Raw genomic sequence first — 16,874 nt, forward strand, 5'->3', positions numbered from 1 at the left:
TCCCAAAAAAGAACATGTTAGGCAAGGTGTGAGTCTGGTTTACACCACATAAGTCTACATACATCTACGCTATTAATCACTTTTTGTGACGATCTAGTCAAGTGCTCTTCTGAAAATTGTAAACAGAGGAAACGTTCAGTTCCCAGTGCGTTTCTGATTGGCTGAGCACTGTCGGTATCATAGCAACATCATGCATCGCAAAGTCCTATTGGTAGATTGGTTTGATATGGGCGGAGCAAAGATGGTGTCGACGTTAGTGTAAAAAACTTTGAAAGCTACTTGCTAACTTTGCTAATTTTTCTACTGCTGACACGGTTAAGATCGCATTAAGCGGAACACATGAAATGTTCAAAATGTAAGTTTACCTTTTTACATCCTAATAGTTACAGTCTATGGAATGTCGTTTTTTGAGAAAACTAGCTAAATCCAACTGTCTTCTGCTAGCTAGCAGCTGCTGTTTTGTCTGCTGTGTAACCAACATCAGGCTGCACAGCTGGTAGACTTGATTCAGTCATCTTCTGATAAAGATTGATAATGCAGTTATCTCTGTGTGCTTGAGTTAGGAACATTTTCCAATAGTATGACTGTTTAGCTAATGTTGAGATGCATGTTCTTCCAGTGCCACGTGATCAACAACATAAATAATCTGTCAGTGTGTTTAATAGGTTTTAAATGCGTTTGTGTTATAGTGTGGATTGCAACGGTTCGGAAGAACACAGTGAATTTTGTGGATGGACCAGTAATGTAAGCTCAAAGTCTCAATGGAAAATATGAAAATAATTTTGATTTGGGCTGACCTTTATAATTGTTGATATTATCGTGAATTAGTGTAATTACCTCTGGTTAAATTGTTTTAAGAAAGATATTTTTTCTTGCTTTAGATGTTGGTCAATAGTAAAAATGAGTTTGCAAAGCGGGTGCAACAGTTTGTGGAAGAGAGGATGCAGACTACGATGGTAATTTGTGGCACTTTATGTATAAGTTGCATGCATCGATTTCACATTTCAAGTGTGTTTTTTGTAGCTTACAGGTGTGCTGATAGGAGCTGGAGTGGCTGTTGCACTGATTGGGATTGTAGTGCTCTTTCTCTACAGAAGATACAGACATTCTCGTGAGTTACTTCCCGATTTTGTTGCTGAAATAACACTTTCATTGCTACTTCAACAGTTTTCTTTGTCTGGCTTTCTAAAAATGGTATCAGGTGAACAGCAGCCTGGTGTGCCACATTACCGCTTTAGGAAAAGAGATAAAGTGCTATTCTATGGAAGAAAGATCATGCGAAAGGTTGAAACTGGTTATAACACAATCATAATACAAATAAAAAGTGATGACAAAATAACTTATGTTTGGTGGTCATCCCAGGTTCAGACACTTTCATCTACACCTGCTCCCTCCTCTACTTCTGTATCAAAGCCATCACAACGGATACGTAAGAGAACCAAAGTACTAAGCATAGCACGCAAGTATGTGGATTTTTAATTTTTTTTTAATCTTGTATACATTATAATGTTTATTGTTCTTTGCCTATGTGTCGTATTTTATATATATGTGTTTTTGGTGATCTTATGTGGAACACCTTCTGCAACATAAGTTGTATTTCAAATGTGCTATATAAATATTTTTGAATTGAAATCATTATTATTTACAGAATCTTGAGGATTCGTAAGGATCCTCCAACTCTGCAGCCTAAAGAGCCACCTCCTTCTCTTCTGGAGGCCGACCTAACTGAGTTTGATGTGCAGAGCTCTAACCTTCCTTCTGAGGTCCTCTATATGCTTAAAAATGTCAGGTAGTATATTTATATTGCAAAGTAGCAAAGGCTATTTCTTCTTAATGTCTTGACTTGTATTTCAAATTGTTATTCTTGATGTCATTGCCTGTAGAGTCCTCGGCCATTTTGAGAAGCCTCTTTTCCTTGAGCTTTGTCGTCACATGGTCTTTATTGAACTGCAGGAGGGTGATGGTCTTTTTAGGCCTGGGGATGATGATGACAGCATCTATGTTGTACAGGATGGACGTCTAGAACTCTGTATACATGAGAATGTAAGTTCAGTTTACTCAATTTGGTTAAATATATTTTAGAAACCTTTTACTCCAATTTGGGAGTATACAGAGGTTTTAGCTCACTTTTCATACCAGCATTTATGTTTACAGGATGGCACTGAACCATTAGTAAAGGATGTGCTACCAGGAGATAGTGTTCACAGTCTGCTGAGTATTCTGGATGTTATCACAGTACATACTTTCTATCTTTATGGTTAACATTATAGTTCCATTTTATTTCCTTTTTTATATTTTAAGTATAAACCTGTATGTACAAAATATAAAAAATAATAGTTAATTTATTTTTGCGCTCTTCTAGGGTTATCCTGCACCCTATAAGACTGTGACTGCACGGGCAGCTACTCGCTCCACCATATTACGCTTGCCAGCATCTGCTTTTGAATCAGTGTTTAAAAATTACCCGGAGACTCTTGTGCGCGTCATTCAGGTATGACATGTGATAGGCATTAGATTCTTTAATCCCATACAGCTTAATATATTTATATGTGTATCTGTATGTTGCAGATTATTATGGTGCGCCTTCAAAGAGTCACATTTCTGGCATTACATAACTACCTGGGTTTAACAACGGAGCTCTTCAATCCAGTACAAAATTTACTAATAAATAAATATACCTATATTAATAGAAATTTGTGTAATAATATTTTTTATAGACTTTTTTGTAATACACAGTTTTTTTCACAGGAGAACCAGGCTGTTCCCTTGACAAATGTGAACAGTGCAATTAGTGAGGCCAGTTCGGGGAAGGTGATTCGTCGGCTCCACTTCCAGGATGAGTTATCTGGTGTGACCTCTGAGCCTCCTGATACGGGTCAGCACCCAAAGATAAATCTAAACACAATATAATTTCTCATGTCTATATTTTAGACTAATGGCCATTATTTATTTTGGCTGCAGGAGATGGCGTTAAGGACAGCCCTTCAAATAACTATAGAAAGCAACGATCTATTTCTTTGCCTCCCGAATCCTCAGGTAAGTCACCATCAAGAACATAAGCAATACACAACATGTCCATAATTATTGCACCTTATCATTATAAAGGCCATTGTTTTAGACAAATGTTAAACAGAGAAACAAACTGACCTTGAATGTGCACTTAATGTTATAGGTAATGACCTGAACATGGCTTGTGAACGGGCCCGTGTTACAATTGACGAGACACCACCTAGTCCTGTATTGCCAAAAGTGAGATTCTTCTGTTTGAGTTTTTCATTCATATGAATTAACCCAGTATGCTGCACTAAGATTTTATATTTCTGTATATAGTCCAGTCTAAAGAAAACTGTGACCCTGCATCACACACCAATAGAGGTGTTTTACTATACGGACAGCAGAGGGCAGTCTGATGCCATTCACCTTAGTAAAAGCGGCACAATCCTCCATGCTGCAAAGAAAGATCTGCTGGGAGTCATTCAACTGCAGGTGAGGAGATGGATACAAACAAAAGAAAACTTGAGTGAATACTTTAATAAAATGTATATTAAGTGATTTGCAGAAATGGATAATGAATAATGAAACAAAATTGATCAATACTAAGATATTTTCAGTTCATATAGGATTGCTTTATATAGACCTTGAAGATATACTACAGAGAATAGTAGACTATGCTGAAGTTATTACTTTGTAGTAACATGTGGTCTATATTTGAGTTAGAAATACAATACACATTTTTTACTCTTGTATGATTTCAATCCCAGGACCCCAGTCTACTTGATGGCAGAGTGACTCTGCATCAAGTCAAAGCTGGTTCTGTTGTTGCCCGTCAAGGAGACCAGGTGGAAAAACTGAAATTTTCACATTTATAACCTCACTGTCTAATATGACAAAATCTCTCTGGTCCTTGTAGGAAGTAAGCATTCAGTTTGTAATATCTGGACTTCTTCATGTTTATCAACGTATGATTGACCGTGAGGAGGAGACCCGCTTGTTTGTGACCCACCCTGGAGAGCTTGTTGGACAGCTTGCTGTGCTAACAGGGGAACCCCTCATATTTACTGTGCGAGCTCAGAGAGACTGCAGCTTCCTCTCCATTTCCAAAACTCACTTTTATGAGTAAGATCAGTCTGTTTACCTTGCAGAAAAAATGTATCATTAAAAAAAGTTATTAATTTGCTTTGGCCTTTCAGGATTATGCGTGTGGAACCAAAAGTAGTGCTCAATGTGGCGCACACAGTTGTGAAAAGGATGTCCTCCTTTGTCAGACAGATAGACTTTGCTCTTGATTGGATGGCTGTGGAGGCTGGTAGAGCTGTCTATAGGTAATGGCTAATAAAAAAAATGTTTCAACTATTAATAGTAAAACTGAATCTTGTTTTAGGCAAGGGGATAAGTCAGATTGCACCTTCATCGTGCTTAGTGGTCGACTCCGTTCTGTAATCATGAAGGAGGATGGTAAAAAGGAGTTAATAGGAGAGTATGGCCGAGGGGACCTAATTGGAGTGGTAAGTCATTATTAGTTATTAACCCTGTTACGCAATGTGGTTTATTTGAATTAGGGAGTGCAAAAAGTTAATTCAAAATTATATCAATTCCTCTATAAAGTCACACAACACTTTCTCATGTGATTTTAATTATAGTATTTTATTTTGTCTTGACAAGATTAATATGAGCTACACTCCCTTTATGTTAGCCAAGGTAGTTGCTCTTTGCTACAGTGCTTCTAATAATACATGCTGTAATGGATGCTATGGTTACTGTTACCTAGAGGAGGGAGCCTGAATGATGGGGATGAGAATAAGATTGGTATAAAGGTTGTTACATTCAAGACATTTTTAGCACTACTGTGATGCTGTTGACGTCAATGTGATTTTCTTTTTATTTATTTATTTTTTTATTGTGGCCTGTGGCAAGGTCAATTAAAAGGTATAACTGTCTTAAAATGTCAGTTTATCATGAAATACATAGTTACACAACCATAGTTTTTACATCTATGCAAATGCATATGCAATATTTGTAACTGTTTCTGTATTTATTAAATAGTTAAAAAAGTAGTTACATTTACATTACATTTGGTTACATCAACTTACAGTTATATTGTCTTACAGTTACATCTGGCCCTTTCAGGGCAACCATTTTGCTGATGTCGCCCTCAGTGAAAATGAGTTTGACACCCCTGGTTTAGAACATTTTGTCAAGTCACTGTATCAGCTAAATACAGTTGAAATTTAAATGGTACTTACAATACCATAATCTTTTGTTGCCTAACAAACAGAATTTCTTTGCAGGTTGAAGCTGTCACTCATCAGAACAGAGCCACCACAGTCCATGCAGTCCGAGACTCTGAACTGGCCAAATTACCACAAGGTGCTCTCAGCTCCATTAAAAGGAAATTTCCCCAGGTAGGTTTTATTTCCATGAAACCTTCTCAATTGTCAGTTTGAGTATACAATATTTTGTAAGTGATTTTAATACAATTTCTCAAATTATTAAAAATAATCATGTTCTCAATAATGATAATTTAGGCCATCTAACCAAGGTATGGGTATTATTTTATATGACTCAACTCTTTATCAATACTTTTTCAGGTTGTCACCAGATTAATCCACTTGCTTGGACAGAAGATCCTCAGACAGGTCAATGGTCCACTGACAAGTATGTCTGCCTATTAGAAATGTCACTCTCCCTGTCAGTTCCAGCGGCCTGATTTATCAGTCCTTGTGCTAAACTGTAATATTACATTTTCACCTCTTTTTAAATGCATTTTGGTGCAACACCTTGTATTGAATATTCATTCAGTTTCAAGAGAAAAAAAAGAAAAAAAGTTTTTAGCATGTGTGAGCGAAATGCCAACTGCTTTGCTCCATTTTTGGCATATCTTTTTGGTTTTGCAGATGAGTCAACACTTAAAACACTTATAAATCAGTCCTTAAGTATTTAATGTCTCAAGAGATGAATTGTAATGCATAACCTTGAAGATTTACGAAGATGTACTGTTTTATACTCAGCCCGCAGTTTAGCCCTCCCTGGCAGCAAATGGGATGCAGGGAACCAAGCTTCTAACCTGTCCACTGTAGCAGTGTTGCCTGTATCTGAGGAAGTCCCTCTCACTGCTTTCACTTTGGAGCTGCAGCATGCCCTTGTTGCAATAGGTACAACACAGAGCAGTCTTGTATTGCATTATTCATTTTGAATGCTCAGATGTTTCAATGTTTCAATTGAAGGCCTTCATGCATTGCAGGTAAAACTAATAGTAACCTGATTAAACTGTTTTAGTCCATGTAATGATATTTCTGAAACATACATGTTTAGTTGATACCATAATCTTTTGTTGCATAACTGATGCCACACTTAGGTCCCACTTTGTTGCTGACCAGTGATACAATCAAACAGAGTCTTGGAGGTGCTGCACTCGACAGGTAAATTAGCAACATTTTTGTTTCCTTGTTGTTTGACATCAGGAAGACTTTATTGTCACAATGGAAAATGAAAACAATGTATGCTTCCAGAAAACTAAGGCCCCCTGTTTGTCTTGTCTTTAGTGTCCACGAGTATCGCCTGTCCAGCTGGCTTGGCCAACAGGAAGACATCCATCGCATAGTGTTGTATCAAACAGACTACACTCTGACTCCATGGACTCAAAGGTGCATCCGTCAGGCTGACTGTATCATTATCGTGGGACTTGGGGAGCAGGAGCCGACTGTTGGGGAGGTGAGCAGCTCTAGGACAGTGCTGACATGAGAATAAACAGTAACTGGATGTTTTTCTAGTTAACTACAGTATTTTATATTAATCTGAGGATATGACGTGCAACTCAATGCTAATGAGGATCTGCATACTGTTGTATTATTTATTATTATTATTATTATTATTATTATTATTATTTCTTTTTTTCATATTTGAAATATTATAGGTATGCATATATACACACCCTGACCTCTGGTAAATCTGCTTGTGATAATTTGGCCTTGTTGCATAGGGGAAAGATTTACAAAAACTAGACATTGTTAATAAAGGGCAGGCTGATGGAAGACTTTAAAGTAATTGTTGCCAGTGGTTTACAAATAGGCCTAGAAAATTTTGGCTGTATCCCCATATAACTGGTGATGCTTGAAGAAAATAAAATATGGATCAACATTTACCCTGGGACAACATGAAACATGCTACATGTTTTATCTTTTTAGGCACACAGGCATGTGAAATAATGCATCGATTGAAACTGTGTTTACTCTGAGTATGTTAGGGCTTTTTATTTGAAAAAGACCAAGAACATGTGTGTGTGATCCTTTGCTGCAGCTGGAGCGCATGTTGGAAGGCAGTGCCGTGCGAGCTCAGAAGCAGCTGGTGTTGTTGCACAGAGAAGATGGCCCTCCACCCAAAGGCACAGTGGAGTGGCTCAATATGAGGAGCTGGATCTCCAGACACCTACACCTCTCTTGTCCCAGAAGAGTCTTCTCAAAAAGAAGCCTACCCAAGCTAGTAAAAAAAAAGTTTTGTCGTTGGACTATTTTAAGCTATTTTAACTTTATCAGTGACTAAAGTCTTAGGTTTTCTTTGTTTGTCATATTATTTTTACAGCGTGAACTATATCAACGTGTGTTTGAAAAACCAGCAGACCGCCACTCAGATTTCTCACGACTGGCTCGAGTCCTGACAGGAAACAGCATCGCAATTATTTTGGGAGGGGGAGGGGCAAGGTAATTAAGTTTGTTCTATGAACATTATTACGGAATTGCTTTTTATGGATTCTGATCTGAAGCTTAATTGTGCTCACCATAGTTCTTTAACATTCTGTTTTCTGAACCCAGAGGCTGTTCCCAAGTGGGAATAATGCGTGCTCTGTCGGAAGCTGGGATCCCTGTGGACATTATTGGTGGTACGTCTATTGGCTCCTTGATGGGTGCACTATATGCTGAAGACCGAAGCCACAGCCACATGAGGATCAGGGCCCGAGAATGGGCCATGGTTAGTGCCAATCGTCTCTATATCACCTGTCCTACAGAATTGTTATTACTCTGACAGCGTATCAAATGTAAACAGTGAGATAATATAAATATTCCACTTGCAGGAAATGACATCAGTATTTAAAAAAGTTCTGGATTTGACATACCCAATCACTTCAATGTTTTCGGGAGCTGGCTTTAATTCAAGCCTCAGTAATTTGTTCAAAAGCAAACAGATAGAGGTGAGAGAACATTAACCCTTCAAAAAAGTTATGGGCAAGTGTGTAATCTTATTTTTCTATATTTATCTTTTCAAAAGGATCTTTGGATACCATATTTTAACATTACAACCGACATCAGCTCCTCTACAATGAGAGTACACACAGATGGTATGTGCTTGTTGTTGTTGTACAAGGTGAATTGTATATGAACAATACCCTGGTCCTGTTAAAATGGATAAGTCTCCCTGTTGGAGGCACTTAAGTCTGTCTGCTGTTGTAGGCTCCCTGTGGCGATATGTCCGTGCCAGCATGTCTCTTTCTGGGTATCTTCCTCCACTCTGTGACCCCAAAGACGGACACCTGCTGATGGATGGGGGCTACATCAACAACCTGCCAGGTGTATAGAAGTTTACTAGCCTACATTTTCAACTTCTGTTCAGTTATATGTATAATTATTACTTATGTTTACTTAAGTCTCTGAACACTTGGTTTCTTTTCCCAGCTGATGTAGCACGCTCCATGGGGGCCAAAGTGGTGATCGCTATTGATGTGGGAAGCCGGGATGAAACCAACCTGACTAATTACGGCGACTCACTTTCCGGCTGGTGGCTGTTATGGAAACGCTTCAACCCCCTTGCAGAGAAAGTCAAGGTAAAAAGGAGTGGTGAGATCAGAGCACAGAAGAGTACTCCTGCTCCACATATGCAGTGTACTTTTGTATTTAACATATTTGCCCTAGGTCCTAAACATGGCTGAGATTCAGACTCGGTTGGCATACGTGTGCTGTGTGAGGCAGCTGGAGTTGGTGAAGAACAGTGACTACTGCGAGTACATCAGGCCTCCCATTGACCGATATCGAACACTAGAGTTTGGAAAGTTTGATGAGATTGCTGTATGTTACACTTTTCTTGCTTTTAGCTTGGTGGTACAATTAGAGTGATTGATTGTTATTTCTTTCCTCACTTGTTAATAGGAGGTAGGATACCAGCATGGCAAAACAGTGTTTGATGTGTGGTGTCGCAGTGGGGTGGTAGAGAAAATGTTAAAGGACAAACACCAAGAGGAGTTCCACACCCAAAGCAAGAACAGTGTAAGCCCTTGTCAATCAAATGTTGAAAAAGACAAAAGTAACTAGGAACTAATGAAACAGACTTCGGGATGAATGCTCTTTTGTTAAAGTTTATAACCATTTTTTTTTTTTTATAACTATTCTTACTGCTTAAGGGACTTCAATAACAACAGCATTAGAATAATTTCTAATTGTGTAACAAAACAAGCACACATGCATACTTACTGGATAGTGCATGTTATTAGATCATGTAAGGCACATAGTAGACAGTAACCCAGGCCCAGTTCTCGTCTGCTGAATTAAGGTAAGCCAAGTGAAATTGTACAAGGGCAAATATAAGGGTTGATGAGGATTATTTATTGGAAAGAAGCTGTGACTGGATAGGCAAGTATAGTAGTATAGTCTATGTCTACTTACAGCTAGCCCTAACCCATAAGTACATGATTGATGAACACTTATACCTCAGGAAAGGCTTCTCTTTTATTCTGCTAATTTGGGATGCTTTTCTCAAATAAGTTTAAATGTCAAAAATAGTTTTGCAAATTAAAAAAAAAATGCAAATTTTATTGGGTTTTATGTATTGATTTGTTGATTTTTTTTTCCTCCTAATGTTAGGTGGTAACGTGCCCCAATGCCTCTTTCACTGACCTGGCAGAAATTGTGTCTCGCATTGAACCTGTTAAACCAGCTGTAATGGATGGTAAATCAATTTTGGTATCTTAAAACCTTCATTTAAACCAGAAATAACACAAACCACACTGCTGGACAGAGCTGACACATGCACCATCTTCCTGGCCATTCCACTCATCAATGGTCATTTCTGACACTTTTCATGTGCTCTTCTTCTGAGTCAATTTCTCACAGTCACCATGTCTATTATCCCCTCAGCTTTTTTTACTCTACACATTTGACTGTTTTCATCCACTATGTGATTCTTTCCTTCCTGGTGCCCACTGTTTCCCTTCTATAGAGGGGTCTGACTACCACACTGATTATGAGGAGGAGGCCTTGGAGAGTGCACTGTCTGACATGGAGCTGTACAGTCGCTCCACAGAGCACACTGAAGGGGAGGAGACTGCAGAAACGGTGCGAGTTTTTTGGTATCGGGTTTAACACTGGGTTTTTGTTACCTTAACCCATACTATTTTTTGGCTTTGGGTTCTTTAAAAGGCTCATAAGCTCATGTATTCCTGAAACCTTTCCTCTGTAAAATAAACAATTTGCTGATGTTAAAGGATGAAGATGTGGACAGAGGAGACAGTTTTTCTCATAGTCTGAGTTCACCTCCAGGAGCCTCCAACAACCGAAAGGATGAGCCATCAAAGCAAGAAGTTGTGTCTCAGCAATCCAGCCACTCAAGGCCAGCCAAATGAGTCCTGTTTGAACAGGTCATCACTATTCACCCCAACTGACATTTCTTACTTTTTACTTCATTTAACATGACTTTTGTGTGTGGCCTCTTTGTCAAGAGCATTCTCATTAGCATTGTGTCAAGGAAAAGACCTTGTTTGTTCAGTGACTCAAATATTAAGATACAAATGGAATTCTTAAGTAGAAATTCTTACCAACAACTTGAAAAAACCCATCAGCCTTCTGTGGTCTCAAATTTATAAATCGGTGCAATAACAAAAAGACGGTTACAAATGTAGTGTAAATTAATATTAAAAAGATGTAGGAGATACAAAAAATATATAATACTGAAGCATGCAGATTATTTGGTTCAGATTTAAAAAGTCCATTACTAATCAGCCATGGCCGTAATGTAATTCCCAAAATAAAACGTATGTGTACCAATAATTTCACAATTGTCAATTGTCACAGTCCAAGGACATAGGAGAAAGTAATCACTCCCAAAAGAGAACCTTTTCTTTTGGCCTCAATGTGAACCTCCCATTTGCTTGTGTAATGAACCCTTCACACAGACTGAGCAGCACACTATGGATCTGCTGTGTGAACCTTGAAGTTCAGCCAGTCTGCATAGCAGATATGATCTCAAATAGTGTATTATCCTTAAGCATTACCCTATGGTAATGGTTAAGGATATTATTATATTTATAATGTAATTGTTTGTGAATCTGTCATGTTATTTAATCAATATGCAACATTTATTTAACTGCTATTTTATTGCTGACTAAGTTAATCATAAAAGCACATCATTCCAGAAATGCCTTGTAATGCATGTTTACTAGCTAATTTAAAGAGATCAATAGATTTGTTTCACAAAGCGGTGACACTGATTGGACAGTTTGGTGAATCTCCTTAGTGAAATTGACCTATTATTTGTTACATTACTACAAACCTAAGCCTAATCAGTACTGTAATAGATTTGTATTCATTAGTTTCCAGTTGTACTTCCACATATTGATTTAGGCTCAAAAAATATGCAGATCAATGTAATTTTTCAATGTTATTTTGTACTGTAGATAGTTTTCCAGTGTGATTGCCAGACACAGACATATAATGTCTTTTTTACATGTAGGGAAGAGGAAGCCCTGTTTGAAGCCTATAAGGTGTCAAGGACAAGTGAGTGAATGTGAGCATGGGACAATGACAGGACTAGTGGCTTAATGATGGGATGAGTTTTTTTGCACTTTGTGTTTTTAGTTCTTTGGGTTCTTTCCAAAAAAGAGCACAATGAACTGTCTGAGGGAATGAATGTTTGCCTACTTTATTAAACAGGGCATTGTAATGGATGGAGTGCTCCAATAATGAGTGGAACTGTGGCACGCTTTAATGCAGCGCAGCCTTAGCTCACCCCATACAGACACACAACCACTTGTGCCCTACAATTGGCATTCATTTGTCCATTACTTGTCCATAATGTTTACCAGTATGCCTGTAAACCACAAATTGCATTTTTTTTAAATATATTGTTTTAGTAATTGTTTTGGTACTAATACACTGTTGTAGTCTATAATAAATTATATTAAATTGTCAAGATACTATCTGTCTCTCAATGCTTCCCAAATAATAATAAAAAAGTTATTGTATTTTTATTTGTAAATGTTGGTTTTTTTTGTTTTGGGTGTTTTTTTGTTTGTTTTTTACTACATTTTGTGATACTGTAAGGTATGGATTACTTGGTTACTAATCTAAAATGTTAATGTCAAGATATTGAAAATTTTACACAAAATTACCATGCTTTATTCAATAGCATATTAAGTCTGTATCCAAAAATGATGCAGGTAGCCTTCAGAGGGCCCTAAGCATAATTTTCCATTGGGTCCCTCGCCACATCAGTGCCACATATTCATATATGACAAAATGAAGACAACGCTGTCATCATCTCAACCAGATGTAAAAAGACTGAAAATTCTAGCGGCTCAAAACGGCAATAGCCACAAGTATAACAGTATAAAAACATGTAAGTAAGGGGAATCTGGAGGCTGCCCTCAGAGAAGTTTTTTAATTCAAGACATTTTTTCAGATTTTTTTTTCCTGATTTCTGCTGCATTTAATGTGTTAGAGTTGGCTAAAGTGGGCTTACATTTATCAATTCTATTAAAATGGTTTTTTGAATAGAGTAACCAAAATATGTACTCAAGCAAGACTGAACTCACTTCAAAATGATATTACTCAATAAGTATACAGTGTCCAAGTAAGAGTTGCACATGAGAAATGGTCTGGACATAACATCAGATAATTTGAAGTTGGTGTAAATGGACTGAACATTAAATAATGCACAAAATCCATCCATCCATTTTCTTCCGCTTATCTGTAACCGGGACGTGGGAGCAGCAGTCTAAGCAGGGACTCCCAGATGTCCGGTCTCTCCAGACACGTCCTCCAGCTCCTCCGGTGGGACTCCAAGGTGTTCCCAGGCCAGCCAATAGACATAGTTACTCCAGCGTGTCCTGGGTCTTCCCCTGGGGCCTCATCCCAGTGGGACATCCCCAGAACACCTCCTTAGGTCGGCGTCCAGGAGGCATCCTGAGCAGATGCTCAAGCTACCTCAGCTGGCTCCTCTCAATGTGTAGGAGCAGCAGCTCTACTCCAAGCTCCTCCCGTGTGACTGAGCTCCTCACAAGGGTGCGCCCAGCCACCCTGCAGAGGAAACCCATTTCAACCGCTTGTATCTGTGATTTTGTCTTTTCGGTCATTACCCAGAGCTCATGATCATAGGTGAGGGTAGGAACATAGATTGACCTGTAAATTGCCTTTTGACTCAGCTCTTTCTATACCACAATGGTCTGATACAGCGACCGCATCACTGCACAAAATCTTCAAAAAATGTTTTCAAAGAACAGACCACAAAAAGACTTGCGTTTGATTTGAAGGTTGACTTATTTTGATTTTTATTGTCAGGCTTTTAATGCAGAATTGAGCTATGCGACATACATTTCTATATGATATTAGTGGAAGTTTCATGTAAATGAAAATCAAAATTAAAGAGCATTTAGAACACATTGAGGAGTCGTTCATTTGTCAAGTAGCCGGAACAAAAAGAGGCAACTGCCACAAGCAACGTTGTTAATCTGACAACAGGAGCAGTAACCTGTTTTAGGCTACATTCACATCATCTGATGGTTTAGATAATAAAAGGATCAACCACAACCAAAAACAGCCAGTTTAAAAAAGTCCTGGTGGGACCTTCACATCGGTGTCACAGTTTTACTTAGGAAAGCAAAAACAGCACATAACTTATAAGTAGCTTAACTGTTAATTGTCCAGGCTAGTAATCAGGTAAATGCAGTAAGTATCAGGCTGGGGGGTCCAGAGGTGCAGGTAGGTATTGGGCTGGCTAACAGGCAAGCAGGTAGGCGGGCAGCAGGGGACGAGCAGGGGACGAGCAGGGAACGAGCAGGGGACGAGCAGGGGACGAGCAGGGGATGAGCAGGGATGGGCAGGGGACGGGCAGTAGTATCAATGACAAACTTGTGAGAGGTGGATGAAAACCCAGAGGGAAACTGGATCCAGGTGTGCCAGCTGTCAGATCAGGTAAGCTGATGCCCAGATTGGAGGAGAGACAACAGGGAAAATGGTGGAAAGGAGGATTCTGACATAAACATGCAGCTCTCCACACCAATGCCCGACTCAAAAACAAATGTAGGGATCACATATTTAGGTACTGGAAATAAAACACATCTAATCATTCAAGAGGGATATTTAGACTAGTATGAACATCTGAGCGTTGTTAAGTTTCCAAAAAAAAAACAAAAAAAAAAACCCTTTCCAATAATTATTTTCAATATAAATGTATGGTCTCTTGGGGGCCTTCTGGTGGCCCTAAGCAGCTGCTTAGTTCACTTATAGGCTGGGCAGGCCCTGCTATCACTTTATATCAAAAGGCACAAATTCATGATATTCTGAATGAAGTAGAAGTACAACAACAGGCTCTGGTGGTTCCAAGTCCATGTTTTGCACATCTCAAGTTTTTTGGCCTCAAGTATGAGTTCAAGTGCTGTGCTTTTAAGCCTTTATATTAAATTACCTACTATGGCTTGTATTTTTGCAATCAAAATCATTTTTGTAAATAGTCCTTCAAAAAGTCACAAACAGAGCAGTGACTATTTTGATGTTCTTTTAAAAATAAGAATTGATTTTTACTTTTTTTCCCCTAAAAATACTTTTTTTCTAAAGTCTGACTAGAGTCCAAGTTATGGCTTGCAAGTCCACTCATCTACAATAAGATAGACAAGTAGGAAAATGAGATGAAAGCCAAACATATCATAGAATACACAAAGCCTTGGTTGTTAAAAGACTCTGGGGAAACTACACTACAATAAAAAAAAAAAAAAAAATGTTTATTGGGGCAGAGCTGTCACACCTGTAGCCTTGTTTGTGCCACATACAACACAATATCTCCATACCTCAGGCCGATTAATCTAGCCTTATTGATGTATCCTATAATGAGCTTTTTCAATCTCCCTCCTCCCCGGGGAGCACAGCCTTGCATCAGCTAATTAATGAGAACACTGGGGGGAATTTGGGTCACAACAAAATGAACAGATTGGGCAGAGTAACTGGCACAACCCTCAATTGATACATTACTGGGAAGAATGCAAATGGAATATGACCCAAGAATTTACTGCCAGGAAATTGAAGTAATCTGACAGAGAAATAGAGGCGTGTTGGTGACGTAACAAGGACTGAAGCAAATCATGAAATGACAAACTACAAGTGATATGACAAGATGGAGAACTGGTTCAAGGGAAGGTGGTTTCAAGGCGACATTTCTGACTTTAATGAGAAATCAGGGTTTGATTTACACAGGGTCATTAAATAGAGTGTCCAGCTATGGTTTGTAATGGCATATGCCTTTGCCACCCTCCTTCTCTCAGTGAGCCTGCGGGCATGTAGGAATGGGGACAAAAAGGACTAAGCCAGGTAAGTAGGTCACACATTTTTTTTTTTTTTTTTTGCAGCGAGTGCACCTTTGTGTGATACCATCCAAAATTATCTATTTTGTTTTAGCGCTCGAAGATAACTAGACTCTTGCAAAAGGCACATTACAGAGGGATGTAATTTAAAATCCCTTTATTATTTTTGATTTAAAACATTGTGTCTTGGTGCTATAGAGTGTACCCCAGACAACATATTTGAATTGCTTAGGCTTACATAGAAATAAGAGCAATGTGAATACATAATATCGACAAAAACACAGGTAATGCAATTCTAGTGGAATCAACTCCACCCAACTTCAAATTTGAATCTGAAACACGAGTAAACAAAAAGGGTGGAGGTGTGTGTTCAATTTTTAGAGATAATTTGGTCACTCACAGGTTGTCATTTGGGGTGTGTTCATCCTTTGAGTATGTTTCCTTTAAAATGGAGCTAAAACAATCCCCTCCATACTCTACTTAGTCATATACAAACTTCCCCAGCACTGTCTGAGTTTTATTGATGATTTTACTGAGATGCTTTCAGTTGTATGCACAGAATTTGATGTTTAGTGATTACAGGTGATTTTAATGTGCATGTGGATAATGTGTTTGACAGAAACGCTAAAGAGCTCCGTTCTGTCCTTGAAACCTTTGGGCTGACTCAGCATGTCAGCGAGCCCATCTACAACAGAGGACACACTCTGGACCTGCTCATTACAAAAGGAGTAAATATTTCAAATGTCAGTGTGGTGGATGTTGCTCTGTCTGATCATTCCTCTGTCTTTATTGACCAGTCTGTTATTCCTAAACCAGTGGCTGGTCCTGCAGTTGTTCCAAGGAGACACATAAATGATAACAGGTCCACTGTTTATGGAAATGATACACTTTGAAAATGCCTCATGTTCTAATGTTGATGATTTGTTGAACTCTGTGACTTTGAGTGTTTTGAATGTTCTGGACAAAATGGTTAAATATAAGCAGAAAGTGCTATGGAGGAATGATGACTCAGTCAGGGCACAGAAAAGGGAGTGCCACAGGGACGAAAGTCAAAGCTTCAGGTTCATTATGAGATTTACAGAGAAAAGATGCACAGGTACAACCACACTTTATGCAGAATAAGGGAGAGGTATTTTTCTGACATTATTGGAAGTTGTAGTAACAACTCTCATGTCCTGTTTGCAACAGTAAACAGATTAATAACAAACCCCCCAGCTCCGCTGCCATTAGAACTAATTTCCACATCTAAGTGCAATGAGTTTGCAGTGTTCTTTAATGACAAGGTTCAGGGCATAAAAAATGCCATTAATACCACAACGCA

The 16,874-nt window shown here is 38.6% G+C and overlaps 1 protein-coding gene across 1 annotated transcript; it reads left to right on the plus strand.

Annotated features, from left to right (window-relative positions):
- The first annotated feature begins 223 nt into the window (after positions 1–223).
- Positions 224–11,862, plus strand: pnpla7a (patatin-like phospholipase domain containing 7a). Its single transcript, XM_033975960.2, has 36 exons — positions 224–355; positions 690–744; positions 882–956; positions 1,024–1,111; positions 1,202–1,284; positions 1,363–1,463; positions 1,649–1,789; positions 1,884–2,043; positions 2,155–2,235; positions 2,363–2,491; positions 2,569–2,649; positions 2,749–2,875; positions 2,962–3,036; positions 3,173–3,249; positions 3,331–3,486; positions 3,762–3,839; positions 3,911–4,116; positions 4,191–4,322; positions 4,382–4,505; positions 5,289–5,402; positions 5,589–5,655; positions 6,009–6,152; positions 6,356–6,419; positions 6,543–6,711; positions 7,297–7,479; positions 7,579–7,697; positions 7,809–7,965; positions 8,069–8,185; positions 8,263–8,332; positions 8,445–8,561; positions 8,667–8,815; positions 8,904–9,056; positions 9,138–9,254; positions 9,849–9,933; positions 10,204–10,319; positions 10,469–11,862. Exons 1-36 carry the CDS (start codon positions 345–347, stop codon positions 10,604–10,606), a joined length of 4,059 nt encoding a protein of 1,352 aa, XP_033831851.1. The 5' UTR covers positions 224–344; the 3' UTR covers positions 10,607–11,862.
- Positions 11,863–16,874: the final 5,012 nt, after the last annotated feature.

Source organism: Periophthalmus magnuspinnatus, chromosome 12 (assembly GCF_009829125.3).
Source record: "Periophthalmus magnuspinnatus isolate fPerMag1 chromosome 12, fPerMag1.2.pri, whole genome shotgun sequence".
NCBI lineage: Eukaryota > Metazoa > Chordata > Actinopteri > Gobiiformes > Gobiidae > Periophthalmus > Periophthalmus magnuspinnatus.